At 44.2% G+C, this 27,946-nt stretch overlaps 1 protein-coding gene across 1 annotated transcript in view; it reads right to left on the minus strand.

Moving 5' to 3' along the window:
* Positions 1–726: 726 nt before the first annotated feature.
* The window catches only part of pdxka (pyridoxal (pyridoxine, vitamin B6) kinase a), a 30,254-nt gene continuing 3,034 nt past the window's right edge, over positions 727–27,946 (minus strand). Inside the window, exons 3-11 of the mRNA XM_060833896.1 lie at positions 27,552–27,656; positions 27,108–27,191; positions 24,652–24,698; positions 24,480–24,565; positions 23,630–23,675; positions 19,284–19,395; positions 17,341–17,477; positions 6,243–6,309; positions 727–5,230 (exon numbers count right to left, since the gene is read on the minus strand). Of these exons, the coding sequence (XP_060689879.1) occupies positions 5,118–5,230; positions 6,243–6,309; positions 17,341–17,477; positions 19,284–19,395; positions 23,630–23,675; positions 24,480–24,565; positions 24,652–24,698; positions 27,108–27,191; positions 27,552–27,656 (797 nt within the window). The 3' untranslated portion in view covers positions 727–5,117. The remainder of the gene's footprint in view (positions 5,231–6,242; positions 6,310–17,340; positions 17,478–19,283; positions 19,396–23,629; positions 23,676–24,479; positions 24,566–24,651; positions 24,699–27,107; positions 27,192–27,551; positions 27,657–27,946) is intronic.

Genomic DNA, 27,946 nt, shown 5'->3' on the forward strand with positions numbered 1-27,946 from the left:
CCAGCTTGTTCTCTGCCAGCACATTCCTGTGACCGTGAAATCCTGTCCATGCCCTCCCTACTCTCATCCTCCTGTGTACTGGAACTACAAAATAGATTCCCATCCCCCTGCTGAGCTAGTGTAAAGCCATCCAAATAGCACTAGCGAATTTCCCACCCAGGATATTAGTACCCCTCTGGTTCAAGTGAAGATCGTCCTGTTTGTAGAGGTCCCACCTTCCCCAGAATGAGCCCCAATTATCCATAAACCTTCTATCCTGCAACAATCCTGCAGCCACATGTTCAGCTGATATCTCTCCCTCCACTACCAACCCTCATTGCAAGCAGTGTGTATTATCCATAAGATGCACTACAGAAATTCAAAGATCCTGAGACAGCGCCTTCAAACTTACGACCACTTCCACTTAAAAGGACAAGGGCAGCAGATACATGGGAACACCATGCCCTGCAACTCCCCCCCAATTCACTCACCACCCTGACTCAGAAATAAAGCAATTTCTTTACAGTCAATGAGTCAAAACCCAAAATTCCCCCTTTAAGGGTATTGTGTGTTAACCTACAGCACAGACTGCAGCAGCTCACCATCATCCTCTGAAGGGCAACTAATCCTGGGTCAGCCAGCAGTACCCACATTCAAGCTGTGGAAAAATTTGCTTTGTTTTAAAATGTCCCACGTCCCACCACAGAGCTAAAAGTATTCAAAAGAAAATGCAACAGATCCAACATCTTATTAAATAAATGATTTATTTCCAGTCAAAGATAAATCTTTAGATATTTATATGTAAATTAATTTGAAAAGATTGATTTTAGTTCATTAGTTTGATATATTAATACTGCACACACTGGACGGTACAGGAACATATGTAGCACAGAGTTTGAATGTCGGAAGCAGGACTCAACAAAATCTACCAACAATCTAGAGAAATTCTCCCAGATACTGCAAGCTTGACAGCTTACAGGATCAGTCCTACATTATCACAACAGGCACAGGTCAAAGCTTCTGAACACTGACCATCTGGGACCCTGTGATTTCCTGATCTGTGTTTGGCCGAGGTAAACTGTTATCTTCCCAAGTGGTGAGGGAGCTGAACCAGGAGGAAGAGCAGTCTTCCTGACCAAAGCTGGACAGAAGTGGCATCACTATGTGCCCAGCAACAGAGCAGTGAGGGGGCAGGTCAGTGGAGCTCACCTGGCCAGGATCTAAGAAAGCGAGACACACAGACAAACATTACAGACTAAGTCACCTACCCAGGATATATATTGACGCACAGACGCACACACTCACATTCACAAGGTTTACTCACTATTTTGTTTTGCCTCTTTAGTATCCTGAACTATTCCCAGCCAGAGATGACCCACAGATTGGACCAGCCTCAACACTGTTGATGACAGACAGATGGGTTTCTGCAGGTAACAACTCAGGTAGGAAGGACGGCTTTATTAAGGTGCGTTGTATGAGCAGTGACTATCAATGTGAGTTCAGCTGTCTTTTACTGAACAGCCAATGCAGGAGCATAAAGATCCATCAAACAAATATCTCAAACTAGTTCCATTTCTCACTTATACACAAGACCCCAGCAGAGAAAACCAAACATTCACTGAGCAGCAAGCAGTTCCCATCATAAAGGAACATCCAACAAGAAGAGTTTGTGTTTGCTGGAGTCAAGATCATTTTTAATTATAAAACTGTTTTACATCTCCTAAGAATACTTAGACAGTTGCTATCTCAGGAGGTTGAACACAGATTTCAATCAATTTTAGTGCTGTGATCTACAATTAAAGTTCCAGGTTTACTGAGAATTAAACTGTAAAATTAATGTACTTAAAGCTGTCTCTTCATCTTTTTAAAAGAGGGCACTGTCTCTGCCCAGGGGGATGGGATCCCACATGCATACCGTCTACCTTTCTGGGGGATGGATCCATTGTGTGTGTGATTTATGAACAGCGTGCATTGCTAAGATAATAAACAGAAATTGTCAGAAATACTCAGGAGGTCAGGCAGTGCCTGTGTAGTGAAGAAAAGGGTTAGAGTTTCAGGTCTGGGACCTTTCATCCAACTGACTGTAGTGATTCAACGCAGCAGTTCAACAAGCTTGTCAAGTTAGGAATGGGCAGCAAGTTAACCTTGATGTGATGTTTTATGCAAGAAAATAAAACCTGTCTCTGCACAAACGCTAATTCGCCTGTTGAGTATTTCCAGGGTTTGTTTGATTAGATTAGATTAGACTTACAGTGTGGAAACAGGCCCTTCGGCCCAACAAGTCCACACCGACCTGCCGAAGCGCAACCCACCCATACCCCTACATTTACCCCTTACCTAACACTACGGGCAATTTAGCATGGCCAATTCACCTGACCCGCACATCTTTGGACTGTGGGAGGAAACCGGAGCACCCGGAGGAAACCCACGCAGACACAGGGAGAACGTGCAAACTCCACACAGTCAGTCGCCTGAGTCGGGAATTGAACCCGGGTCTCAGGTGCTGTGAGGCAGCAGTGCTAACCACTGTGCCACCGTGCCGCCCGCTGCAAACTCCACACAGTCAGTCGCCTGAGTCGGGAATTGAACCCGGGTCTCAGGTGCTGTGAGGCAGCAGTGCTAACCACTGTGCCACCGTGCCGCCCGCTGCAAACTCCACACAGTCAGTCGCCTGAGTCGGGAATTGAACCCGGGTCTCAGGTGCTGTGAGGCAGCAGTGCTAACCACTGTGCCACCGTGCCGCCCGCAATTTCAGATTTCCAGCAGCTTCAGAACATTACTTTTGCATAATTGGAATATTTGACATTGAATGTTATGCCATCAAGTATTACCACTCCCTCCAACTTGCAAACTGCAGGGACACTGATAGGAGGCAGGGTCAGGGGCAGGAACCAAAGCTGCCATTTCCTCTCCATGAAGCAGAATCACTCAGAACCCTTAGTCCCCATTGTCTCCCTGTCCCTATCACAGGATCACGGGTAACAGAAGCAGGAGAACAGCATAACATTCCTCAGACCTGCTCCTTTATCTAATATGATCTTGACTGATCACCAGCTTAACCCCCACTGTCCTAACCACTTGTGATTCCCCGAGAGCCAAGATCAGTCTCCTCTAGCCTTAAATATATTGGCTGATGAAGCATCCACAAAGCCCTGGTTAGAGAATTCCAGAGAGTCACCATCCCAGTGAAGAAATTTCTCAACTTAGTCCTAAGTGATTGGTCCCTTATTCTGAGCACATATCCCTGTGTTCTAGATTCCCTAACCAGGTGCAAGCAGTCTCATCATCAACCGTGTGAACTGAGACCATTGAGAATGAGGTAGGAGACTGGAGTCCAGCCTCTTGTCCACCCTGGGAGACCAGAGGGAAGTGATCCTAAGCTCTGTCTCACTAAACCAGACAGACAAATGGCTTTAAGAATACCATCCAAGGCAACTAACACAGAACCTGAAGCTTGAGGGTGTTGGGGGTGAAGAAAGATGGGGGTGAAGAAAGAAGGGGGTGGAAAACGACAGGTTTGTCAATTGATGGCACAAAGCAAACAGGTTAGTCAATATAGCCCTGACTTCACAAGTTCAACAGCACACAGAGTGGTTACCTTCTTCCTCTTATTACCATGGAACCCAGACAGACACCACCACCAAATGCCCACTCCCAGAAGCTGGGGAAAGAGATTCAAGAGGTCATAGAGCAATGTTTGACAATTTGCTCTGGTTGGTTTCCACCCTCTGACCTATCTCATTTCAAAGTCTTCCAGCCATTGTGGAGACCACCTCAGAGCATTTCCCATTCCCCAGCTCTCAGAACCTGGGCATTGGCTGAGTTGTGTCTCAGAGCCCAGGCAGACTGAGCACATGCAGAGCCTTCACTCAGTGTGGAATTGACAGCTTAATCTAATCAACCTCAAATATATAATTGGGGGGGGGGGGTCAGGAGAACAGTACATGGACCGGAAACGGGGGACATTACAGCTTTACTCTGCCTTGCAGATGGTCTATTCTATTCTTTCAATTATCACAACATAAGGACGAGGAGAGGAGGATCTCTCTAATACATATAAGGTACAAAGTGAAGCTTACTCTACACTGTCCCCAAACATTCCCAGGACAGGGACAGCACGGGGTCAGATACACACTAAAGCTCCCTCTACAATGCCTCCCTCAAACACCCTCTGACAAACAGATGATATTTCTTTACTTGGACAATGGGTGAGAATGTCAGGTTTCCTGCCAGAGGGAGTGTTCGAAGTAAAGAGTATAAATACATTCACAGGGAAGCCAAACTCCTATGGAAGAAAGGAAGAACGGCTTATGGTGGTAGGTTTGGGTGTGGAAGTAGAGGAGGAGGTTAGAGTGCAGAATGAACTCCAGCATGACCTGGATGGGCCAGATGGCCCATTTCTGTACTTTGTGTTTAATTTTATCGCTCCAATTAAAATCCAATAAACCATCCAGGTGCAAACTATCACAAACAGCCAATCAACTTCAAATCATTGAATAAACAAATGAGAGGGAGTTACTGGACAGTATTATAGGGTAAAGGGCCATTTACCTGAGCCCATGGTCACAATCAGCATCAGGGGATAGTGTGGATCAGCAGTACTGGATCTGATAGAAACACAGCCCAGGGACTCCCTTATGATTCATCATCAAAATATTGACATTATTCATTTTGCTGCAACATTTCCTGCAGTTGTGCCTATTAATTGTACATCCATCCACGACACATTCCCAACTACCAGCAGCATCCCCATCCCTGCCAAGGATGTCCTCACTCTGACCTCTCATCCCACACCGTGTACACAGAGTCACTCCACATACATTGACAAACTGGGCACACATCAGATGGGCAGATGTTCCAAAACAAGTAGGCAACTGCAAATACCCAGCTCCCGTGTAACATAACTGCAGGGAGAGATGGACAGCAGTCTAAGGGAGGATGATTACATCCAATCTCTACCTGTCTGTCTCAGGCATTCCCACCAGAAAGAGTTATCCCCGTACAGCAGGATCAAGCAACACAGAGAGCTCTCTGATCCATGATCCCTTTCAGACTTGGGGACAAACCTTTCCAACAGGCGCCATACCCAGGTGTACTTGGCATGGCTACACAGGAGCAGTGCTATGCAGCTGAGACGGTTATATGGTAGTTGCATGGATTATTATCTCAGGGTTTTCAATCTGTCGCTTGCTCTGCACCACTCGCAGCTCCAACTGTGCTGCACTTGGCTTCTTACCTGGTCCAGCCAAAGCTGCAACAAAAGAGAAAGAAGGCTAGTGAGGGAGACCATGTCAGAGGCTACATCGAGTAAAACTCCACACACACACTGACCCCATCAAGCACTCCCAGGACAAGGTCAGATACTGGCGAAAGCTACCTCAACACTGTTCCCATCAAGCATTCCCAGGACAGAACCAGCATGGGATTAGATACAGACTAAAGCTCCCTTACTGCTTTTAGTCTGTAAGTAAAGATCCCCCTGCACTGTCCTAATCAAACATATACAGGCCAGGTGCAGCATGTGATTAGGTACAGAATAAAGTTCCCTCTAAACTTTAAAGAAGGGTCAGCCTTGGAAACTATCATGTAGCCAAGCCATTGCTTTTAAGGAAGTGAAGCAACAGCTCTTATCCTCAAAGGTGCTGGCACACTCTGATCCCAAGTGAAATCTGGTACTGACATGCTTTATCTCCCCATATGGCAAGGAGGTAGTATTAGCTCATTGGTGGCCCAGAGGCGAGGAATGCCCAATAGCTTATGCATCCAGGGAGGAAGGTTTGATGTTCATATTTGGTGTCAGGAGGTTCCACCTTTACAGGTGTAAATGTAAAAAAAAAGTTTCCTCTAAGCTTTTAATCAGCATGTAAAGCTCCTCTTCCCTTTGCAACCTCTGACCTGTCTCCATTAAACACTCAGGACAGGGACAGCATGGAGTTTGATACAGAGTAAAGCCTTCTCAACTCTTTCAAACTGCAAGTAAATTGTGAAATTCCCCTACATTTGCCCAAACACTCAGAGGTCAGACAGTACAAGGATAATGGAGATTACCAGTTTCTGCCCTGAAACTGTAGAACTAAGGGTTTTGAGGAACAACTTCACATCAATATGAGGAACAGGAATGGTTCTGGGTCATGTAAGCACAGATGTCACTCCCACATGTACTCTTTAACCCCACCTAATCGAGACTGACCAACACCCCCCACCTTGGAGCTCAGTATCTCCACAATCTGGGTGTAGGAACAGCAAGCTTAGCCTTTGCCTACCTTTTGCATTCGAGATCGTCCGGGTCACAATGTGTTGAAGAGCAGAGACTGTCTTCTCACAGGCAATCTATGTTGGGGACAGGGTCAAAGTTAGTTTCAGGATGTACTGTGAGGGTCAGCAGCTAAGACAGGGCTCACCTGCAGATCAAGCTCTTGGATCGAGTGCTCTCTTGATTCCATCCCAGGAACTGATACTCAGCTCTTGAAATTAATATTTCTTCCATTTGGAAACCCAATGTTTTTTATTTTGCCAGTTAAACATCGAGACAGTCTGTTCAATATGAACACATGAAAAGGGAACAGTAGTATGCTGTTGAAGCGTGGTCTGCCATTCAATAGGGTCATGGTTGATCCTCATATCAAGTTTCCTGCCTTCTCCTCATAACCCATGGTTCCCCCTATGCTTGAGAATCTATCTCAGCCTTAAGTATACAGAAGGACCGACCCCACAGCTCTCTGCGGCAAGGAGTCCAAAGACTCTCAACTCCAAGAAAAAAATTCCTCCTCGTCACACTTCAAATCAGACCCCCTTTATTCTGAAACTATGTCCTCTGGTCCAAGATTCTCCCATGGAGGCTGGGAAACTGGGAGGTTCACATTGATATTCTGGAGTTAAACAAAGGTAATTACATACTCAGAAAGACTTAGAACCATAGAAATGATACAGCACAGAAGGAGGCCATTTGGCCCATCCTGTCCTTGCCAACCCAAAAACACCCAGAAGACCTTTCTAATCCCATATCCCTGCAGCTTATTACATTAAGGCATAGATCTAGGGACTTTTCTTAAAGAAAAAGAAAAAAAAAAGTTTATCACCAACACAAGCAGTGAATTCTGGAGACCCACTACCCTCTGTGTAAACAAGGTTTCCCCCACATCCCCCCCCACCTGCCCCCACTGAGCTTCAATCAATAAATTCTGGTCTTTGCTGAAGGAAACAAGCTGCTCCTTTCCCTCTACCCCTCACAATGTTGTATCCCTCAATCATGCCACCCCTCAGCTTCCTCTGTTCCAAGGAAAACAACTCCAACCTCTCCATTCTCTCCCTGTAGCTACAGTTCTCCAGCCCTGACAATATTCCAGTAAATCTCCAGAGTAATTCCATCCATCCTGTAATGTGGTGACCAGACCCACACACAATACTCCAGCTGTGGCCTCCCTAATGTCTTATACAGTGTCACCTTTATATCCCTACTTCTGTATTCGGTATCTCTGCCAATGAAGGAGAGCATTCTATTTACCTTCTTTATAACATTATCTAGCTGGACGGCTACCTTTAGGGGAGCTGTACACTTGCACACCAAGGTCTCTCACTCCATCTCCCCCTCTGGGTATATTCCTGGTTATTGTCTATTCCCCTTTACTCTCTGACCTTCCTCAGTGTATTACCTCACACTTATCAGAGTTGAGCTCCATCTGCCACCTTCCTGCCTACCCCACCAACCCATCGATAGCATTGTGGAGCTTACAGCTTTCCTCTACACTACCCGCTACACGGCCAATTGTTGGGTCACCTGCAAATTTCCCAATTGTGGACCCCCTCCCTCTCCTCACCTTCAGGTCCAGATCATTCATGTCTAAAACAAACAGTAGGGGTCCCAACACCCAGTCCCTGTGGAACACCATTTCAAACAGCTTCCCATTCTCCAGGGAAGCCATCGCCCATTACCCTTTGCTTCCTTTTATTAATCCAACTTTGGATCCAATTTGACACATTACTCTGTATCCCATGGGCTTTTACCTCTTTGACCAGTGTACCACGTGGGACCTTGTCAAATGCCTTACTACAATCCATGTGGACAACATCCACTGCACAACCCTCACCGATCCTCCTCGTCAGTTCCTCAAAGAATTCAGTCAAATTCCATAAGGTATGGCCTGCCCTCACAAAGCCATGCTGACTATCCCTGACCAGTCCATGCCTTTCTAAGGAACAATTTGTCCAATCTCTCAGGATTGATTCTAACAAATTGCACACCACCAAAGTAAAGCTAACTGGCCTCTAATTGTTGGGCATTTCCTTTTTAAATAAGGGAACCACATTTGCATTGCTCCAGTCCTCTGGCACCTCACCTGTGTCTACTGAAGACTGGAAAGTAATCCTCAGCGCATCTGGTATTTCCTCCCTGACCTCCTCCAACATCTGAAGGAACAATCCATCCAGCCCTGGTGACGTATCCACTTTCAAGGATTCCAACTCCTTACCCTTCCTCTCTCATTTTAATTATTTTGTCCGATATTTCACACTGCTCCTCTTGGATTACTGTATCCACATCATCCCTTTCCTTTGTGGATAATTAAAACTTTTCCCATATCCTCTGCATCTTTACCGTGGGCGGCACGGTGGCACAGTGGTTAGCACTGCTGCCTCACAGTGCCTGAGACCCGGGTTCAATTCTCGACTCAGGCGACAGACTGTGTGGAGTTTGCACGTTCTCCCCGTGTCTGCGTGGGTTTCCTCCCACAGTCCAAAGATGTGCGGGTCAGGTGAATTGGCCATGCTAAATTGCCCGTAGTGTTAGGTAAGGGGTAAATGTAGGGGTATGGGTGGGTTGCGCTTTGGTAGGTCGGTGTGGACTTGTTGGGCGGAAGGGCCTGTTTCCACACTGTAAGTAATCTAATCTAAAAAAAATTTACACAAGTTCCCTCCTTCATCTCTCATAGGTCCCACTTTTTCCTTAATTATCTTTTTTGCTCTTTATATAACTGGTAAAACATCTTTGGGATTCCTTTATCTTGCTTGTTAATACTTTTACGTGCCCTCTCTTTGATTTCCTTATTTCTTTTCTCAGTGGATCCCTGTACTTTCTATATTCCTCCACGTTACCTGCAGGGTTGAGCTTTTTGTGACTACCATAAACTTTCTTTCCCTGTGCTTTCACCCCCTGTATTTTTCTCGCCAACCACGGGGCTCCAGTACCATTCTTATTTTGAGAGTCGTGTCTGTTTTGTGTTGTGAGGATCTCACTGTTTAGCGCCTCCCACTAGTTTAACACAGAGTTATCCGTTCTAATCCTGTCCCGTTCACCTCAGCCAAATCACTCCTCAGTTTTGGAAAATGTCTTTCCCAGTGTAAAACTGTGCCTCCTGATTTCTCTCTCTCCTTTTCCATAATAATATTAAACCTAACCAAACTAACGATATGGTCACCCACTGTTCAACATTAGGCAGCATATTTTTAAGGTGAGGGGAGAAAGTTTTAAAAAGGACATAAGGGGCAACTTTTTTTTTAATACACAGAGTGGTTTCTGTGTGGAATGAACTACCAGAGGCAGTGGTAAATGCAGGTATATTTACAATGTTTAAAAGATATTTGGACAGGTACATGAGTAGGAAAGGTTCAGAGGGATATGGGCCAAATGCAGACAAATGGGACCAGTTTAGTTTGGGAAACCTGGTTAGCATGGACAGGATGGATGAAAGGGTTTGTTTCCATGCTGTACAGTTCCAGGACTCTATACTATAAATCTAGAATTGCACCTCCTCTCATTGTCACATATTGTTTTAAAAATTTCAAGGACACAGGACTTGAATTTTTCACCCTTAATACTCCTTGTATTGTTTGTAACCCAGTTGATAGTAGGATAAAGTCCTCTACTATTCTTGCTCTCTTAATTCTACCGCCAGAAATTTGTTTACATTTACATTCTATCTCCCTTATTATTTGGGCGTGAATAGTATATGTTTCGTAGGGTGACTGCTCCTTTTTAATCCTAAACTCAACACATAAAGCCTCACGTGTTAACCTGCTTCCTATATCATCCTTATCTGGCCCTGGTGGACTAGACACAAAGGCTGAAAGGTAGGACAGTTGATGAGCAATGGCAGATATTAAGGGGATACTTGCTCCCAATTGCTCCCCAACTAAAATAGTCCACAAAAGGAAAAAGCTTGTAAGAGGGGTGAAAAACATACATGGCAATGAAGTTAAAAATAAGTTAAGGCATACTATGTATACTATCTCTAAAGACAGGAGTTAAGGGATAAACACATGGATGATGATGGGATAGTGTAGGGGGATGGGCTTAGATTAGTTCACAGGTTGGCACAATATCGAGGGCCGAAGGGCCTGTTCTGTGCTCTATTGTTCGATATTCTATATTGCAAAGGTGAATGGCAACTGGGAGATTGAGAAACTTTTAAAGATCAACAAAGGGTGACTAAAAAAATATGGAGAGCAAAGGTACATTATGAAAAAACTAGTGCAAAATATAAAAACAGATAGCAAAAGCTTCTTTAAGTATGTAAAAGGGAAGAGAGTAGCTAAAGTGAATGTTGGTCTGATAGAGGATGAGGTCGGGCAGTTAATTATAGGGAATACAAGAAGGGCATGGTCACTAAATCAACATTTTGCCTGAATTTTCATGGTGGAGGACACCAATACCATCTCAATAGTAACAAGTCATGCAAAGGTTATGGAAAAGGAGGAACCTAGAACAATCATTACCACTATGGAAATATATTGAGCAAATGACTGAAGGCCAACGAGATTGCATAGTGTGATGGCCTAATTCCTAAGATCTTAAGTGACAGCAGAGATAGTGGATTCATTGATTAGAATATTCCAAAACTTCCCGATTTCAGGATCCAAGAGGATTGAAAAATACTAATATAACACCAGTATTAAAAAAGGAAGCCAGCAAGTAGGAAACTACAAACCAGTTAGTTTAACATGCATATAGAACATAGAACATTACAGCACAGTACAGGCCCTTCGGCCCTTGATGTTGTGCCGACTCTGAAACCCATCCCACCTACACTATTCCACGTACGTCCATATGCTTGTTCAATGATGACTTAAATGTACTTAAAGTTGGCGAATCTACTATCGTTGTAGGCAAAGCATTCGATACCCTTACTACTCTCTGAGTAAAGAAACTACCTCTGACATCTGTCCTATATCTATCACCCCTCAATTTAAAGCTATGCCCCCTCATGCTCGCCGTCACCATACTTGGAAAAAGGCCCTCCCTTTCCTGAAGAAGGGCTTATGCCCGAAACGTCGAATCTCCTGCTCCTTGGATGCCGCCTGACCTGCTGCGCTTTTCCAGCAACACATTTTCACCTCCCTGTCCACCCTATTAAACCCTCTGATTATCTTATATGCCGCTATTAAGTCACCTTTCAACCTTCTTCTCTCCAACGAAAACAGCCTCAAGTCCCTCAGCCTTTCCTCGTAAGACTTTCTCTCCATACCAGGCAACATCCTAGTAAATCTCCTCTGCACCCTTTCCAAAGCTTCCACATCCTCCTTTCAATGTGGAGACCAGAACTGTACACAGTACTCCAAGTGCGGCTGCACCAGAGTTTTGTACAGCTGCAGCATAACCTCATGGTTCCGGAACTCGATCCCTCTATTAATAAAAGCTAAAACACTGTATGCCTTCTTAACAACCCTGTCAACCTGGGTGGCAACTTTCAAGGATCTGTGTACCTGGACACCGAGATCTCTCTGCTCATCTACACTACCAAGAATCTTACCATTAGCCCAATACTTTGCATTCCGGTTACTCCAACCAAAGTGAATCACCTCACACTTGTCCGCATTAATTTTCATTTGCCACCTCTCAGCCCAGCTCTGCAGCTTATCTATGTCTCTCTGTAACCTACAACATCTTTCGTCACTATCCACAACTTCACCGACCTTAGTGTTGTCTGCAAATTTACTAACCCACCCTTCTACGCCCTTATCCAGGTTGTTTATAAAAATGACGAACAGCAGTGGACCCAACACCGACCCTTGCAGTACACCACTGGTAACTGGACTCCAGGATGAACATTTTCCATCAACCACCACCCTCTGTCTTCTTTCAGCAAGCCAATTACTGATCCAAACTGCTATATCTCCCACAATCCCATTCCTCCGCATTTTGTACAATAGCCGACTGTGGGGAACCTTATCGAACGCCTTGCTGAAATTCATATACACCACATCAACCGCCTTACTCTCATCTACCTGTTTGGTCACCTTCTGAAAGAACAGGCATTGTTAGAATCCATTATTAAGGAAGTAATAATAGGACATTTGGAAAGTCCAAATGTAATCCAAAGTCAGCTTAGTTATGTGAAGAATAATTGATTATTTTGTTAGAGTTCTTTGAAGATGTAACAAGCAAGAGGGATAATGGGGATTCTATAGATAATGTATGCCTGGAATTCCAGAAGATATTTGATAAGGTGCCGCACAAAAGTCAACAGGTATAAAATCACACGGGTTTAGGGCAATTTATTAGCTTGGACAGAGGATTAGCTAACCAACAGAAAGCAGAGAGTCAGGATAAATGGGTTTTCCTCTGATTGACAAATTGTAACTAGTGGGGTGTCACAGGGTTTGGTCCTTGAAGCCCAACTATTTAGACTAGGAGAAAGTGAGGACTGCAGATGCTGGAGATCAGAGCTGAAAAATGTGTTGCTGGAAAAGCACAGCAGATCAGGCAGCATCCAAGGAGCAGGAGAATCGACGTTTCGGGCATAAGCCCTTCTTCCTGAAGAAGGGTTTATGCCTGAAACATTGATTCTCCTGCTCCTTGGATGCTGCCTGACCTGCTGTGCTTTTCCAGTAACACATTTTTCACCCCCAACTATTTAGAATCTATATTAACGACATAGTTACGGGGATAGAGTATACTATAGGTAATTTTGCAGATGGCACTAAAATAGGTGGCAAAGTAAGTCACAATGCAGAAATCAGAAATTTACAGAATGGATGTGGATCGGTTTCAGGGAATGGGCCAAAATTGGGCAGATGAAGTTTAACACGGATATATGTGAGGTTATTCATTTTGATAATAGCAATAAAAAGGCAACTTATTATCTAAATGGAGAGAAACTTCAGAGTGCTTTACCGCAGAGGGATATGGGTGTCCTGGTGCATGAATCACAGAAAACCAGTTTGCAGGTCCAGCAGGTAAAAGGAAGGCAAAGGGAATTTTGGCATTTATTGTGAAAGTCACAGAATACACAAGTAAGGAATTGTTCCTGCAACTGTACAATACATTGGTGACAGCCCATATCTGGAGTATTGCGAAGTGTATGGGTCACCTCACCTGAGGAAGGATGTAGTTATTTTGGAGGTAGTTCATTGGATTGATTCCAGAGATGAGGGACTTGTTTTATGAAGTGAGATTGAGCAGTTTAGGCTTATACTGTCTGGATTTTACAGGATGAGAGGAGATCTCATTGAGGGAGATAAGATGCTAAAGGGAATTGACAAAGTAGACTGAAAGGATATTTTCTCTTACAGGACAATCTAGAGTGGAAGGTCAGATTTAAAACAATCATAAAGCCCCACAGCACGGAGACAGGCCCTTTGGCCCAAACTGGTCCGTGCTGACCAAAATGTCCATCCACACTAACCCCGTTTCCCTGCACTTGGCCCATATCCTTCTAATCTGTCCCTGTCCGTGTGTTTATCCAAATACCTTTTAACTGCTGTTAATGTACCCGTCTCAACCACTTCTGCTAGCAGCTCATTCCATATGCCTATCACACTCTGTATAAAAAAGCTGCCCCTCAGGTTCCCTTTTACTCTTTCCCCTCTAACCTTAAACTGATCCTTGGAAAAAGAGTGGATTCATCCAATCCATGCCTCTCATGATCCTATACACTTCTATAAAGGTCCTCCCTCAGTTTCCTACGTTCTGAAGAAAAATGTCCTAGCTTGTCCAACTTCTCCCGATAACTTAGACAGTTGAGTCCCGGCAACAACCTTGTAAATTTCTTCTGCACTCATTCCAGTTTAATAACATCCTTCCTATAGCAAGGTGACCAAAACTGAACATAATACTCCAAGTGCGGCCTCACCAACGTCCTGTACAATCACAACATAACTTCTCAACTTCTATATTCACTGCCCTGACTGATGAAGGCCAGTGTGCCAAAAGCCTTCTTTACTGCCCAGTCTACCTGTCGCTCCACTTCTGGAGAATCATGCATCTGAACTCCAAGGTCCCTTTGTTCCACTGCACTCCTTAAGGCCCTACTCCCATTGATGGGGAGAAATTACTTCTCAAAGGTTCACGAATCTGTGGAATTCAGTACTTCAGTTTGATGAAAGGGCAGCTAAGGCTAAGATGCAATCAGCCATGATCATATCAAATGACACAGCAAGCTCATGCTGCAGAATTGCTTAGTCTTGCTCCTAGATCTAATGTTCTGATGAAACATCAATTATTTTTAATAGATTCCCTACAGTGTGGAAACATGCCCTTTGGCCCAACAAGTCCACACTGACCCTCCAAAAAGTAACCCACCCAAACCCATTTCCCTCTGACTAATGCACCTAACACTATGAGCAATTTAGCATAGCCAATCCACCTAATCTGCACATCTTTGGACTGTGGGAGGAGACCGGAGCACCCAGAGGAAACCCACACAGACACGGGGAGAATGTGCAAACTCCACACAAACAGTTGCCCAAGGCTGGAATCGAACCTGGAACCCTGGTGCTGTGAGGCAGCAGTGCGAACCACTGAGCCACCATGCCCCCCCAAATCTTGTCAGCATTTACCCTGCCAAGCCACTTAAGGGTCAGATATGTTTCAATGAGATCACCTCTAATTCTTTTCGGTTCCAAGAGACAGTGAGGCCTGCAGGTGCTGGAGATCTGAGTTGAGAGTCTGCTGCTGGAAAAGCACAGCAGGTCAGGCAGCATCCGAGGAGCAGGAAAATCGACATTTCAGGCAAAAGCCCTTCTTCAGGAATGAGGCTGGGAGCATCAGAGGAATGGAGAGGTAAATGAGCCCTCCCATTTATCTCTCACCTTTCCTTAATGAAAGGGAGTGCCCCATGTGCTAGCTTTATTTCATGCACAAGTACCCCAACTCCCCTTGGGAGGCTGCTTTCTCCATTTACATGTTATTGTTCCTTTTGTTCCCTGTTCCAAAATGAACTTCACATTCTCCCAAATTATCTTCCATTTGCCAACTTTAACTTAGCTAACCTATCAACATTTGTTAACTGTTTGTATCCCTCTCACAAGTTGACTTTCCAACAGTTGTTATACTCCCTGTAAACTTGGCTACAGTATACTATGTTTTCGCTGTCCTCCAGGGAGGGCGAGAGCATGTGAAAGCAGGAGAGCACTCGCAAGCGAGAGAGTGTCCATCTACATTCCCAGCAACAGTCAGTGAGTTTGGGACTCTCCCCCACATTTGGGGAGTATTGACCCAGGAGAGTGTGATGACATTACTGGACTTGTATCCCAGAGACCTGAATGATCCAAAGGTACAAGTTCAAGTGCCACCAGTGATTGGGAATGTAAATACAAAAAACACAATTCAGTAAATAAAGAAGTCAATGGCCTGTTATTGGGCTGCTGAAACTTTTGGGAAGGAATTCAGCCCTTCTTTCATGTTCTGGCTGACACATGACGTTAACAACCACTTGTTTTGGACAGTGAACTAAAAGATGGGAAAGGGTTTTGCTTTCAAGCAAAGAAACTCTGGAAGATGTTGAATGTTGAAGTGAGTTGTATCTATAATATTACTATCCTCAGCGGGGTTGTGCAAGTGTATGCGGAGGAGTGCAGGTTTGTTTTCAAGGTTGTTTTGCCCAGAGACGTGCCTCTGATTGTTGCTTTCAATTCATCATTTGTTGTGCACTTATCCGTATGGCTGGTTTTTGGCATAAACGACTAGTCTTATATGTGAGCAATGCTGTCAGAAGAGGAAGGACTTCAATCTCTCTCTTGCCTGCGTGGAGAAAGAAAACACAATCTCCACGTTGTTCTCACTCGATTTCCTTGGAAACTGTGTGCTCTGCAGTTTTCCCATTGAAAAGAAAAGGAGAAAAATAAAACCAATTTCAGAGACACTGAAAAGGGTAGATTCTTAACCAGTAAATGAAAGACAGCATTGGTATGCAAAGAACCTTCTCTAATCAACAAAGAATAGGAAGGAACCAAAAAAAAATCTCCTTGATGCCTGTGATCCGGATTCTAAACTGCACGTCTTTGGCTTCTTTGATTTTCCCCCTCCCACATATTCTGCAGTCTTGCCTTGACACTTTGTTTGACTGTGTCTCTCTCTGTGTCTGTCTGTGGGGCTTTTTCTTAAAACAAAGGGTTAAATTATAAATAAGAAAGCAATTCATGTCTCTTTTTGCCACTGGTTAAATACAGTTTGTTTACAATAGATTTCTTAATGAAAATTTGGGCAATTCAGTGATTTAATCAAATGTTCACATTTGTGACAGGTCTAGGAATAATGGGGTTCGATTTGCTAGCTGTCTCCCCCAATGAATTACAACAGATGCTAGACAGTACAGTGGCTGATGCTGAACTGCCCTTTGAAATGGCCACATGAGCCACTGTTATGGTAATTAAGAATGAATAAGAAACCATAGTCCTATAGCACAAAGACCCTTCAGCCCATCAAGTCTGTGCCAATCTATTTACACAAATCCCATTTTCCAGCACTTGAATACTGACGTTTCAAGTGGTCATCCAAATACTTTTTAAAAAGGTTGTGATGTGTCCTGCCTCAATTACCTCCCATGCTGGTCTCGCCATTGATGGGGATATTAAAAAAGTGTGTCTAGGAAATGTACCCATGTAAAAAGATTAGTCATCCCAATATCAATCACTAGGGGATCCCACTACAGTGTCAGAAATATATCCATTTCAATTGAACTCCACTCCCTCCACCACTGACACACGTTAGCAGCAGTGTATACTACCTACAAGATGCACTGCAGAAATTCACCAAAGATCCTCAGACAAGACTTTCCAAACCCATCACCCCCTGCAAGATCCCCCTCAAGACACTCACCATCCTGAAGTGAAAATATATCACTATTCCTTCACTGTTGCTGGGTCAAAATCCTAACTTTTGCTCCTTCCCTACTAGCATTATGGGTCAACCTACATGGACTACAGAGATTCAAGAGGGTAGCTCACCACCTTCTCAATGGCAACTAGTGATGGACAATAAATGTTGGCCAGCCTGTTACGCCCACATCTAATGAGTGATTATTCCTCCAGTCTGTCTCCCAGCTCAAATTCAATGTCATACCCAGATTACAACCGTTCCAGTAATATCAGCTTTTCCAGGGCTGGTTTTCTTTCCCACCCTCAAGTGATCAGTGAGGTAAATCCTACCTTCAGGTTGTTGGGATGCTGATGTGTCCAAGCCAGAAGCATCGCAGCAAATAAGTCCCCTGTGCCCACAAACACAGCATCCACCTTTGGAATCTCCATCCGGATTCGCTCAGTCACTCGTGAACCACCTGCAATCACTGATCACAACAGTAATGGTAACTGTATGAATGCCATACTGTACACAAAAGAATGTGAGTGAGGGAGGCCCAAGGACAGGTTCAGAGGACTTTAAAGTCAGCATCTCACATTGCTGAAACTGTGAATAAAAAGAGCTAACAAAACTCTAGGTTTTATTTAAAGCATGTCGAATATAAAAACCAAGATAATCACGGCCTGTATATTTTATTTATTCTGCTCTCAGCAATGTGCTATGTGGAGTACTGGGGTTTACACTTGGGAAGAATTTGAGGATTTCAAGAGGGAGCAGCACAGATTCACAGAGATACTTCCTGCTATAAGAAAATATAAACAAGCAGAACTTCACTTTTCCTTAAGAGCTGTGCAGATCACAGTGATGACAGAAGTAGCACAATTGGGAAAGGATGGGATAGAGACAGAAACAAATCATTCTGAGGTATTAAGGGGTATAAAGCAAGGGTCCAAAGACACCAGATTAAAGAGGTTTAGAACAGTGTGCAGGAGAAATTCTTCAGTTAGTTTGTGAAATGTACCTGAAAGGTCAGAGATTGAGCCAGAGACAATTAACATTGGAGACTAGATTGACAGGATCTTTTGGCACAACAGAAGCCATTTCAGCACAGACATGTAAACATAGAAGGCACTTGCTCTGCTATTCACATGATCATCCCACACAGTACCCTCTTCCCATTTTCTCCCCATATCCTTTGATCCATTTAGCACTCAAAACTAAATCCAACTCTATCTTGAAAACATTCAATGATTTTGTGTCAACCACTTGGTGGGAGTGAATTCCAAAGGTTTATTGCTCTCGGGGTGAAGAAATTTCCCATCTCAGTCCTAACTGGCTTATCCCATCCTTATTATGTGACCTCTGATTCCAGACATCTCCCCATCTTTGGGAACGTCTGTTCGACGTTCACGCTGTTTAGCATTCTTAGAATTTTACAGGTTTCAATGAAATCCCCTTCATTCTTTTAAATCAGGGACACTTCCCAAACAGATGCCATCACTGGCTGTGGAAAATCAAGTTCCAGATTTTGGAACTCAAGCAGTAGTTATAGTCAGTGTGGTGTACTTGTTCACTGAGAGTTAGAATATAGAGAACATAGAACAGTACAGCACTGGAAAGGGTCCTTCCACCCATGATGTTGTGACAAACATGACACCAAATTAAACTAATCCCTTCTGCATGCCCTTAGTCCATATCCCTAATGGATTACAAGTGGTCACTGCAGAATAGATCCTGCAGTCTCCCTTCTGAACAGCATTGTGCGTGCACCTATACGATATGGACTACAGCAGTTCAGGAAGGCAGCTCACCATTAGCTTCTCATTACCTTAGGTGATGGGTGTTAAAGACTGCCCAGTCAGAGGAATCTTGTGGGAATGTTGATTGAGGGATAAATATTAGCATGAGTACCAGGGAGAACTTCCCTGCTTTTGAAAATAGTACCCTCGATCTTTTAAAATAAAACTTGAGGGAAAGATATGGAATGTTTTCAATATTATTTCACTTTCACATTTTCCCCCCCAAAAAATGCAAGAGGCTCAAGGGGCTGTGGCTCTTTTTTTCAATATTCATTACAAAAGAAAACATTCCAACTGCCTAGGAACTGTTAGACTGGGCTGTGAACTCAAACTTGGAATATTTTGGATTCAAATCTCACATCAGCAAAAAGGTTTTAACCATTAGGCACAGAACACAAATACCCAGCCTCATGCAAACCGAGCAGTGTGAAATCTAGATAATCATATTGACGGTTTATTTCAAACAATCCCTGATAAAAGACATTCTCACTCACCCTTTCTCTGGCTGCCAAGGGTCACCAAGTAATTGTCCCCCAAAGCAGAGGGGAGATCAGAGCTTGTGATCACGACAGTGTCAGGGCCCATTGCATGGAGAATATCCATAACCTATAAGAGACCCAGAGATCCAATCACTAATCTCAAACTGACAAGAGCTCTACCTGTCCTGGGAATGTTGAAAGGGACAGAGTAGTTGTAGGATATAGTGAATCTATTGGGAAGGTTATTCATGTGATGGAACAAAGGGATCGGTTAAAGTGTGTCTACTTTAACACAAGGAGTGTCAGAAATAAGAGTGACAAATTTAGAGCGTGGATCAGTACTTGGGGCTGTGATGTTGTGGCCGTAACAGAGGCATGGGTTTCATACGGGCAGGAATGATTGCTAGATGTTCCAGGGTTTAGAACATTTAAAATTAAAGGAAGGGTGGCAAAAGAGGGGGTGTAGCATTGCTAATCAGAGAGAGCATCACAGCTACAGAAATGAAGGTTGTTGAGGAAGGTTTGTCTACTGAGTCAGTATGGGTGGAAGTTAGGAACAGCAAGGGAGCAGCCACCTCATTGGGGGTTTTATACAGACCCCCTAATAGCAGTAGAGAGATTGAAGAACTGATAGGCAGACAGATTTTGGAAAAATGCAGATGTAGCAGGGTTGTTATGGGTGACTTCAACTTTCCCAATATTGACTGGAACCTCCTCAGTGCAGGTGGTATGGATGGAGCCGTTTTTGTCAGGTGTGTTCAGGAGGGTTTCCTTACTCAGTATGTAGACAGACCGACGAGGGGAGAGGCAACGAGCCAGGACAGGTGCCAGATCTCGTGGTGATAGAACACTTTGGTGACAGTGACCACAACTGCCTCACATTTACCATAGCCTTGGAGAGGGAAAGGAGTAGTTACCAAGGGAAGTCATTTAATTGGGGAAAAGGAAATGATGATGCTATCAGACAGGAGTTGGAAGTTATAGATTGGGAGCAACTGTTCCACAGAAAGGGCACAGCAGACACGTGGAGACTGTTGAAGGAGCAGTTGTTGCGTTTAATGCATGATTAGGGAACCTTGGATGACGAGAACAGAGGAGCTTCTTGTCAAAAGGAAGAAGGCAGCAAGGATCGAGCACAGCTTTTGAGGATTACAGGCTTGCTAGGAAGGAGCTCAGAAATGGACTGAAGAGAGTCAGGAGGGGGCACGAGAAAGGCTTGGCAGGAAGGATTAGGGAGAAACCAAAGGCATTTTGCTCATATGTGAGGAATAAGAGAATGATGGGGGAGAAGGTAGGGTCAGTCAAGGAGAGCATACGGAACTTGTGCATGGAGTCTGAGCGGATACAGGAAGCCCCGAGTTTTTTGCTTCGGTTTTCACCAAGGAAAGGGACCTTGTTGAACGAGAACTTTGAGGAGCGGGTTACAGGCTTGAACAGATCAGGATTGAAGAAGTTGATGTGTTGGAAATTTTGGCGAACATGAAGATTGATAAGTCCCCAGGGCAGACCAGATTTATCCCAGGCTGCTCCGGGAAGCGAGAAAGGAGGTTGCTAAGCCGTTGGTGAAGATCTTTGCCTCCTCACTCTCCGCAGGAGTCGTACCGGAGGATTGGAGGGAGGTGAATGTTGTTCCTCTTTTCAAGAAGGGTAATAGGGAAATCCCTGGCAAGTATAGACCAGTCAGTCTTACGTCTGTGGTCAGCAAGGTTTTGGAAAGAATTCTGAGGGGTAGGATTTATGACTATTTGGAAAAGCATAGCGATATTAAAAGCAGTCAGCATGGTTTGAGGGGGGCAGGTCATGCCTCACAAATCTTTGAAGTCTTTGAGGAGATGACGAGACAGGTTGACGGAGGTTAGGCAGTGGATGTGGTGCATGTGGACATCAGGAAGGCATTTGGTAAGGGAGATTTGGCTATCTGGATTCCGAATTAGTTGGCTGACAGAAGTTGGAGATGGAAAGTATTCTGCCTGGAGGTCAGTGTTGAGAGGGGTCCCACTTTGCAGTTTTTATAAATGACTTGGATGAGGAGGTTGAGGGGTGCGTTAGTAAATTTGCTGATGACACAATGTTGGAGGTGCCATTGATAGTATCCAGGGCTATTGCAGGCTGCAGCGCGACATAGACAGGATGCAGAGCTGGGGTGAGAAATGGTGCATGGAGTTCAACCTGGATAAATGTGAAGTGATGCATTTTGGAAGGTCGAACTGGAATGCTGAATATAGGATAAAAGACAGGATTCTTGGCAGTGTGGAGGAACAGAGGGATCTTGGTGTTGAAGTGTAAGGATCCCTCAAAGTTGACACCCAAGTGGATAGGGTTGTTAAGAAAGCATATGTTATTTTGGCTTTCATTAATGGGGGATCAAGTTTAAGAGCTGCAAGGTTTTGCTGTAGCTCTACAAAACCCTGGTGAGACCACACTTAGAATATTGTGTCCAGTTCTGGTCACACTATTATTGGAAAGCTACAGAGGCTTTGGAGAAGGTGCAAAGAAGGTTTATCGGGATGCTGCCTGGATCTTACAAAGAGAGGGTGACTAAGCTTGGACTTTTCTCTCTGGAGAGAAGGAGGAAGTGAGGTGACCTGATCAAGATGTGCAAGTTAATGAGAGGCATGGATAGAGTCGATAGCCAGAGACTTTTCCCCAGGGCAGGATTGATTGGCATGAGGGGTAATAATTTTAAGATATTAGCAGGAAGGTATAAAGGAGACGTCAGAGGTAGCTTCTTTACGCAGAGCGTTGTAACTGCATGGAATGTGTTGCCAGCGGTGGTGGTGGAAGCAGAGTCATTAGGGACATTTAAGTGACTGTTGGACATGCACATGGAGAGCAGTGAGTTGAGGGGTGCAGAGATTAGGTTATTTTATTTTAGATAAGGTTAATCCTCAGCATAACATCATGGGCCGAAAGTTCTGTTCTGTGCTGTACTTTTCCATGTTCTGTGTGCAGGTTAGGTGAATTGGCCATACTAAATTGCTTATAGTGTTCAGGGTTGTGTAGGTTAGGCACATTCTTCAGGGTAAATGTAGAGTAATAGGGTAGAGGAATGGATCTGGGTGGGTTACTCTTCAGAGGGTCAGTGCAGACTTGTTGGGCCAAATGGTCTGATTTCACACTGTATGGCTTCAAGAACAGTCTAGCAGGGTACAAGCCTTTCGGCCTTTGATGTTGTGCTGACCTTTTATCCTACTCTAAAGATCAAACTAAACTACATAGCCTTCATTTTAGTATCATCCATGTGCCTATCCAAGAACCGCTTAAATGTCCCTGATGTATCTGATTCTACCACCACCGCTGTCAGTGCATACCATGTAACCACAACTCTGTGTAAAGAACCTACCTCTGACATTTCCCCTAACCTTCCTACAGTCATAAAATTATGTCCCCTCATGATAGCCATTTCTGCACTGGGTAAAAGTCTCTAACTATCCACTCTATCTATGCCTCTCATCATCTTGTACACCTCTATCAAGTTAATTCTCATCCTTCTTCGCTCCATTGAGAAAAGCCTCACCTCTCTCAACCTTTCTTCATAAGACATGCCCTCCAGTCCAAGCAGCATCCTGGTAAACCTCCTCTGCACCCTCTCTAAAGTTCCCACATCCTTCCTATAAGGCGGCGACCAGAACTGGACATAATATTACAAGTATGGTCTAACCAGGGCTCTATAAAGCTGCAGCATAACCTTGCAAACTCAATCCCCCGCTAATGAAAGCCATCACACCATACACCTTCTTAACAAACCTATAACTTGGGTGGCAACTTTGAGGGATCTATGGACATGGACCCCAAGATCCCTCTGTTCCTCCACACTGTCAAGAATCCTGCCTTTAACCGTGTTCTGCATTCAAATTCTCGATCTTCCAAAATGAATCACTTCACACTTTTCCAGGTTGATCTCCATCTGCCACTTATCAGCCCAGCTCTGCATCCAGTCAATGTCCTGTTGCAACAGCCCTCCACACCATCCACAACTCCACCAAACTTCGTGTCATCAGCAAACTTACTAACCCACTCTTCCACTTCCTCATCCAAGTCATTTACAAAACTCACAGAGCAAAGGTGAAAGAACAAATCCCTGTGGAATATCACTGGTAACCGGGCTCCAGGCTGAATACTTTCCATCTACGAATACCTTCTGTCTTCCATGAGCCAGCCAATTCTGTATCCAGACAGCCAGCTTTTCCTATATCCCATGCCACTAACATCTGAAGCAGGAGCAAGGTCCGAAAACTTGTATTTTCAAATAAACCTGCTGGATTATAACCTACTATATTTAAACAGTGCAGAAGAGCCTTAATTTACTCTTTAATTTACTCCATTCTGGATCTACTTATTTAATAATTGCTGCAAGTTACCTCAATCGCCTCCTTTTCTGTATTCATCTTCCTTCCTGCAAGAATTCTGAAAAATAGTCAAATTGCAATTACATTTAGTACAAACTTCTTCAAAATAAACAGCAAATATCAGACAGTCAGGATGATCCACTCAATCGGTTCAATTTTTTCCACATAAAGTTCATGGTCTGTCTCTCAAGTCATTTGTTTTGTCCACCAGTCTCTGATTCTCTCTCCCTCCACTTCTTTTTCCTGGTGCTCTCTCTCTGCTACCCCCTCAAGCATTCTCTCACTCTTGCTTCAGTTTCTTTGTAACTGCATTTCTAATTTCCCCTCCCTGATATCACCCTGTGCAACATATCCAACCTTGACCCACATACTCCAAACCCGTCAAAGTTTCCTAAAAATTTTATATCCAACAAGGTCACCTGTTCTGACTACTTGATAAGGGAGATATTCCAGGACTCTGTGCAATGTTTCTCTAGCCTTGCTACAAATATTTCTGTATCTCATTCCTCGAACAATACTCATGCGAAATGAGCCTGAGCTGGTGCTGTACGTATGACAAACCTTTGCAGTTACTCCTCTGGTCTGGGGCAGTGTTGGAGCCAGGCAGTTGACAAAAATAACTCTGTCACATTGCAAAATGAGCTTGGTGTGTGGATCAAGTTCTGAAGACCAGCCATTCAGCGCAACAGCTGCCCTGAAGATGTTGAAGAATCATTCCCACTGGCACCTTCTCCTTCGATTGGAGACTGGCAGCCATTAGAAGACCACATTGATGACGGAGAGCCACAGGGGACAGTTTGCTCCCTCCTTGTGACTGTATTGTCGGAGCAAGAATTCAGAAGCTGCAATTAACAACACTTACTCTGCTTCATACTGGTTTGGAGTGATGATGTCAGCGAGGGGGACCACTTTCTCTTTGTAAGCTGGAAGAAGATTTTCCGGAACATACTACGGATAGAACAAGACATTCAGCAAAATAATATCCACTGGACATGAGAGGTAGAGAGACAGACATGCATGCATCAGTCACTCACCATGTATCCATCTCCATTCCTTTTATCACCCATCACAGGGTCACAGACTGGAAAAGAATTCAGTAAACAATCATTTACATTAATTAACAATTATTTACATTAAAAGACAATCCTTCTCTGCTCCCTACCTCTGCCAACATATTGGATAAACATATGGACGAAAATGAATAGTGTAGGTTAAATGGGCTTCAGATTGGTTTCACAGGTTGGCACAACATCGAGGGACGAATGGCCTGTACTGCACTGTAATGTTCTATGTTCTCACCCAAGTCTCTCTCAGATCCTATTCCCAAATAAACTACAATGATCAGTGTCGCCCTTAGACTGTCATCCTTGGATCCCTTACTATACCAGTCTAGGAAGTGATGCTGAAACTGGGAAGATCCCAACTGGGGTCTTGTATTTATTTCTGGGCACCACATTTTACGAAGGGCGTGTTGTTGGAGAAGCTGCACAGGGAGTTTGCCAGAGTGGATTAGAGATGGTTTAATAAGGGCATGAACAACAGGACAACATAGAATCAGTTTTACATGTTGGGTGGTTGCAGTCCGGAAAGCACTTGCTTGAAAGATTAGAAAAAGCAGACAATAGAAATGAATAGGAGAAGTACTTCAAGGGGATTAAAAAAAAAATTCACAATTGTCACTTGATAGACCAGTATTTATTGCTCATCTCTACTTTCCCTTGACTGCTTGGGCAGCACAGTGGCTCGGTGGTTCACACTGCTGCCTCACAGCGCCAGGGACCCGGGATTGATTCCTGCCTTGGGCAACTAACTGTGTGGAGATTGCATATTCTCCCAGTGTCTGCATGGGTTTCCTCCGGGTGCTCCAAGTTTATGTTGGTCATTAGTCAGGGGTAAATATAGGATAGGGGAATGGGTCTGGGTTGGTTACTATTTGGAGGGCCGGTGTGGAATTGTTGGGCCAAAGGGCCTGTAGGGAATCTAATCTAATCAAGTGCTAGCTCAGTTGTTTCAGAGGGCAGCAATGAGTCAACCACATTGTGGGTCTGGAGTCACATATAATTCAGACCTGTCCAAGACAGCAGATTTCCTTCCCTAAAAGGAACAGTGACCAAGGTGGGATCTTCTGACAATTGAGTGTGGTTATCTGGTCAGACTAGTTTTTAAATTCCAGATTTTTTGGGATTCAAATTTCATCATCTCTCACAGTGAGAAATGAACTCTGAACCCTAGAACGTTAACCTAGGGTCCTAGATGACTATGGACATTCACACTATGCCTTCCCTTACATTTACAGGGCTTGAGGACAGAGCAGGGGAGTGAGATTAACTGGGTATTTATCTCAGAGAGCTAAAAGAGACTTGAGCTGAATGGACCCCCTCTAGTGGGAGTGCTAGTTAAGGATTCTCTAAAGGTAAACATGCAGGTTGAGTCCGTGATTAAGAAAGCGAATGCAATGTTGTCCCTTATCTCAAGAGGGTTGGAATATAAAAGCAGAGATGTGCTACTGAGACTTTATAAAGCTCTGGTTAGGCCCCATTTGGAGTACTGTGTCCAGTTTTGGTCCCCACACCTCAGGAAGGACCTACTGGCACTGGAACGTGTCCAGTGGAGATTCACATGGATGAACCCTGGAATGGTAGGTCTAACATATGAAGAATGGCTGAGGATCCTGGGATTGTATTCATTGGAGTTTAGAAGATTAAGGGGAGACTTAATAGAGACGTACAAGATAATACATGGCTTGGAAAGGGTGGACGCTAGGAAATTGTTTCCATTAGGCAAGGAGAGTAGGACCCATGGACACAGCCTTAGAATTAGAGGGGGTCAATTCAGAACAAAAATGCGGAGACATTTCTTCAGCCAGAGGGTGATGGGCCTGTGGAATTCATTGCCGCAGAGTGCAGTGGAGGCCGGGACGCTAAATGTCTTCAAGGCAGAGATTGATAAATTCTTGGTGTCACAGGAATTAAGGGCTACAGGGAGAATGTGGGTAAGTGGAGTTGAAATGCCCATCAGCCATGATTGAATGGTGGAGTGGACTCGATGGGCCGAATGGCCTTACTTCCACTCCTATGTCTTATGGACCCCTGTGCTGTATGATTTAATAAACTTAACTCCAAATGCACGGTTGATCCACCCGCCCATCCCACGCTTGTTATTTACACTACAATCTGAAACTGAACGTCAAACAAAATCTCATTGCCAAGCACAGCGCCCAATACTGCAAAGCTCAAGACAGCTAATTAACTGAAGGGATCGCCCTCTCTGAGATACAAATCAAAATCAGTAGTCCTGATTCTGAAAACAAAGACAACCAGTACTGAGAATCAAACTGTAACCTCAACTATCAGTTCATTCAAAATCAGACAATACAAGAATAAAGGTTGTGAGCTACAGTCATTGCCTGCAAGATTAGATAAAAGCCTCAAAAGCAGCTTTCTACTGCACATTACCAATCCACAACCACAGCATTCAAGGACAGACTCACCATAAACCAGTTTAGGGTTCTGTCTCCTCAGCTCCTGAATAATTTCCATCACCTTATCCAGAAATGAAGTGTCTCTGGTGTAACCTTATAAAACGTACAGAGTGTATCATTCACTAAGTAAAGGAAGTTGAGAGTTGAGAGGCGCACACCCCACCTCCCACACAGACAGCTACACACCTTGATGTAACCGGCCAGAAAATACAAACAGCATGCCAGAGCAGTGCAATAACTGATGGGACTTTGTGCATACAATAAATTAAAATTTCTCTCCACACTGTCCCCATCAAACACTCCCAGGACAGGGACAGCGCAGGGTTAGATACAGAGTAAAGCTCCCTCCTACACTGTCCCATCAAACACTCGCAGGACAAGCATATGGATTAGATACAACATAAAGCAATCAGTTGCGCCAACCCTCGTCCTCAAGATATAATCAGCACCCACCTGTCAGGACATAGTCATAGCGAGTTACATCATTCAGTTGGAGCCCTTCATACAGTGTTTGCAGTTCATCTGCTGTCATGGTTTGCCCCTTCCAGTGATCATATCCTGAAACACAGACACAGCAGTGATTGGGACTGGCAGGACTTTGGGAGATGTTGTAGTAACTTTGCTTGTATTAATGGATAAAACAAATGACTGGTCATCAACTTTACCTTTATACTGAACCAATCTTGTAGGTTTGCTTTCAGGCTAATAGCAGCTTTTGCCGCCATTAATTAGAATAAACTTTCACTCATACCACAATTGAGGCAAGGACATTGTTGTCTGCTGTTTCACAACTCAAGACCCTGGGTCCTTGTGTGCCTTACCAGGACTGTTTGCAGGATCCTGATTTG

This window comes from Hemiscyllium ocellatum, chromosome 12 (assembly GCF_020745735.1).
Source record: "Hemiscyllium ocellatum isolate sHemOce1 chromosome 12, sHemOce1.pat.X.cur, whole genome shotgun sequence".
Lineage (NCBI taxonomy): Eukaryota > Metazoa > Chordata > Chondrichthyes > Orectolobiformes > Hemiscylliidae > Hemiscyllium > Hemiscyllium ocellatum.